Source organism: Sinocyclocheilus rhinocerous, unplaced genomic scaffold (genome assembly GCF_001515625.1).
Source record: "Sinocyclocheilus rhinocerous isolate Xijiao unplaced genomic scaffold, SAMN03320098_v1.1 scaffold867, whole genome shotgun sequence".
NCBI lineage: Eukaryota > Metazoa > Chordata > Actinopteri > Cypriniformes > Cyprinidae > Sinocyclocheilus > Sinocyclocheilus rhinocerous.
This window is the reverse complement of record NW_015649279.1, coordinates 237282-240399: the sequence shown is the minus strand read 5'-3', so window position 1 is coordinate 240399 and position 3118 is coordinate 237282. Positions and strand designations below refer to the sequence as shown.

General features: G+C 41.1%; 1 protein-coding gene across 1 annotated transcript; it reads right to left on the bottom strand.

Moving 5' to 3' along the window:
• Positions 1-1100: 1100 nt before the first annotated feature.
• On the bottom strand, positions 1101-2644 carry LOC107710527 (centrosomal protein of 164 kDa-like). The gene is made up of 5 exons (XM_016515310.1): positions 2518-2644; positions 2191-2427; positions 2072-2117; positions 1875-1976; positions 1101-1369 (listed from the first exon to the last, which is right to left on the bottom strand). Exons 1-5 carry the CDS (start codon positions 2546-2548, stop codon positions 1273-1275), a joined length of 513 nt encoding a protein of 170 aa, XP_016370796.1. The 5' UTR covers positions 2549-2644; the 3' UTR covers positions 1101-1272.
• Between the last annotated feature and the right edge of the window lie 474 nt (positions 2645-3118).

Genomic DNA, 3118 nt, shown 5'->3' with positions numbered 1-3118 from the left:
ATAGGCTCCTCCTCCTACAGTTGTTGTCCACTGCAGTAAAAGAAGTAAAGCTGGACTGAACGTTTGAAAGCACAGTGTCGGTATCTTGCATTATTTTACACCCCCATTCAAAGAGATAGGACTTTGTTTCGAAGAATCAAACGCGAATCATTTGATTCAGATCGTGACTTCAGCAGATCTGGACGATCTTGCGCTAAAGTTTTTTCCCCCGTAATTATAAAGGAATCGGAGACGGCTAGAAGCCAAACATGAGCAACTGTGTTATGTTTTGATATTTATGCATAATTCCGTTACGAATTCAAAACATTTGATTCATGTAAAATCTAATACCCGCCCCGAGGTATTACAAATGTTCCAGCCGTGTTTCTTAAATTATACCTTAACTAAGTACAACTAAATTTTAGGACATCATTCTCGTATGTAAATCAACTCTTTTGCTTAATTTATAGTTTATCATCAGGAAAAGCGTCTTACCTCACGTCAGATTCGCGCGCTCCTGCTCCTCCAGTCAGTTTAACGGTTTTTGTCACGTGATCCATTCAAACTTAAAAAAAAAAAAACCCGTTTATATTCTAAAGCTTCAATACAAGTGTAGGTTGATGTTTTGGGTCTGTCATTTAGGTATTTTCAAAATATTTAAAATTGCTTTGATTTTATTATTAATTTCACAACTTTTTCATCAAACAGACTTGCTTTTTTTGATATTTCAGATATGTAAACCACACATTTACATTTAGTCATTTAGCAGACGACTTACAAATGAGGACACATGCTTTAGTTCATTATTTTGAGATTATAAGTATTTTCTTTTAAAGGTTTTACTGCAATGAAACCTAGCTGAAATCAAAATACACTGCTGTGAAAACGTTCTGGGTTTACTGGAGACGGTAAAATAGGTCAGTTCAATGACAGCAAAAGGAATAGTGTTTAACACAGTGCTTTAAGTTTATATAGGAGACTTAAGACTGCTCTGTCTGCTTAAAATGCAGTGTAATGGTGCGAAGCTGCATAAATTAGCCTACAATATCTACCATTAAAATGACAACAGAAACAGGAGAACACTAACACCTGCATCAAGTATTAAATTCATTTATTGTTTACAAAAATATGGTACAAATGAGATCTGCACATTGCACACAGCTATACAGATGAGAATGTAAACTACATTGGTTTTTGAAACCGCTTGTAAGCATATAAATCCTGCACAGTTCTTACAGCTCATAAACACGAGACACACAGACGATCTTCAGCCGTCCTGAGAAACACACTGCTTCAGTAATGATGAACTTTAATCTGGTTGTTGTCGTCGAGGCTGAGCTGAACTAACCCACCGCCGCTGGACGCGCTTCTGAGGCTCGGGAACAGAGGACTGCGTGTGTGACGCTCAGGAAAACAGAGCGGTGCATTCACTGCAGGAGTGTGTGTGTGTGTGAGAGAGAGAGTGTGTGTGTGTGAGAGAGAGAGTGTGTGTGTGAGTGTGTGTGTGTGTGTGAGTGTGAGTGTGTGTGTGTGTGTGTGAGTGTGTTGTGACTTAAATTAGATTAATATTAGTCATAAATGCTTAGTATAATGTTTAATTCATTGTTTTCAATGATAAGAACAGAAACAGTTTACATAGTCATTTATAGGGCTGTTCCCCTTTAAGAAAACATTGCCCATAATGCTGTTCAGATGGAGAGCACACTGAGAAGAAGTGAACTGAGAATGTGTGTGCGCTGTTAAAAGTGAATCCATCCCTTTACAACTATCTGAAACTCCAATAAATCAGTTCTTTTGTTTAAATTCAAGTCGTCACGAGTCATTATTGCTTGCTAAGCAAAGAAGACACGACAGTGTGTCTGTGTGTGTGTGTGTGTATACGCATGTAAGGATACATGTTGCGGTTCTTCCGTTGAGCCTCTAGCCAGCGTTTGTTTCCTTCAATAAGACCCTGCAGCCGCTGACCCTCGACCTCTGACGGACGCAGACTCGACAGACTGCACACACACACAATAATCAGACACTAAACTACATACCCATATGAATGTGTAAAATCAGAACTGTTTCTGCCATCAGAATCATAAACACTCACCTTGGTGGTGTGTATCCTGAGTAGGTCATGTGCGCTCTGCTGGTTTCTATGGAAACAGGAATGATGTTCTGATGAAGCAGCAGGTGATGTGTGTGTGTGTGTGTGTGAGTGTGTCTCACCTGAGCTCAGGCGGCTCCAGCGCGTCTGCAATGAGTCTGTGGCTCTGTGTGAGAGTCCGTTGGCCAGCGAGGGGGAGGGGGTTGTAGGCCACGCCCATGAGGGGCGGGGCAGCAGGGGTGTTGTCAGAGGGGGCGGAGTCTGTTTGTGTGTTAGTGAACCCAAAGCTCCTAACACAGAGTTGAGCTGTCCTGAGATCAGCTGCAGAGAGTCGGCCAGCTGCTGCACCTTCACTGGAACTGACAGACGTTCAGACGCTCATGAACCACTGCATGTCATGTCTACAGTGTTTTATATCTTAAGTGTGTGTGTGTGTGTGTGTGTGTCACCTGTTCCCTCTGGGCTGTACACGCTGCTCATCTCCGACTCGGTCACATCAAATGTCACTTTCCGATCAGCTGACCTCTCAGCATCATCACATGACACCTGACACACACACACAAATGAGCTTCCTACATGCCTGGTCATGTGTGATATTCACTATATAAGATCATGCGTCATGTGGCTTTAATATATTTCTGTCGTAATTTCTTCAAGTTAAACTAAGTAACAAGTAACAAACGTGGAATGTTTGAGGACATTTAAAGAGCTGCTCTGTTTGAAAGACAAAAAGTGTGTGTGTGTATACAGTATATAGTGTATATCAGGGTTCCTCAATAAGCGGCAATGCTTTGTCGCGTCCAGTGTAGATACGATGTGACAGCAAAAACATGGCGAGTGTGTAGAAAAGAAAAGTGGACACGGAAGATGATTCAGTCAGATGTGAATGGACTGAACAGTTTTGAGTGAGTGAGTGACTGATATCTTTGTTATGGAATACATATGTTGGTTCGCAGTGAGTTCACAGTTTTAACGTACAAGTTTGCTTTAATTTATTTTCAAGATCTGAGGTAAAATATCTATTGTTGCTTTCACTATGGCTATAAAGAT

Excerpts from the sequence above, each read along its gene's own strand:
- LOC107710527 (XM_016515310.1), bottom strand. The coding sequence starts at position 2,548 with ATGAGCAGCGTGTACAGCCCAGAGGGAACAG. Across the intron at positions 1,977-2,071 it reads TCAGGATACACACCACCAAG|TCTGTCGAGTCTGCGTCCGT; the intron begins GTGAGTGTTTAT and ends GTGTGTGTGCAG. Across the intron at positions 1,370-1,874 it reads CAACGGAAGAACCGCAACAT|TCCTCTGTTCCCGAGCCTCA; the intron begins GTATCCTTACAT and ends TCACACACGCAG.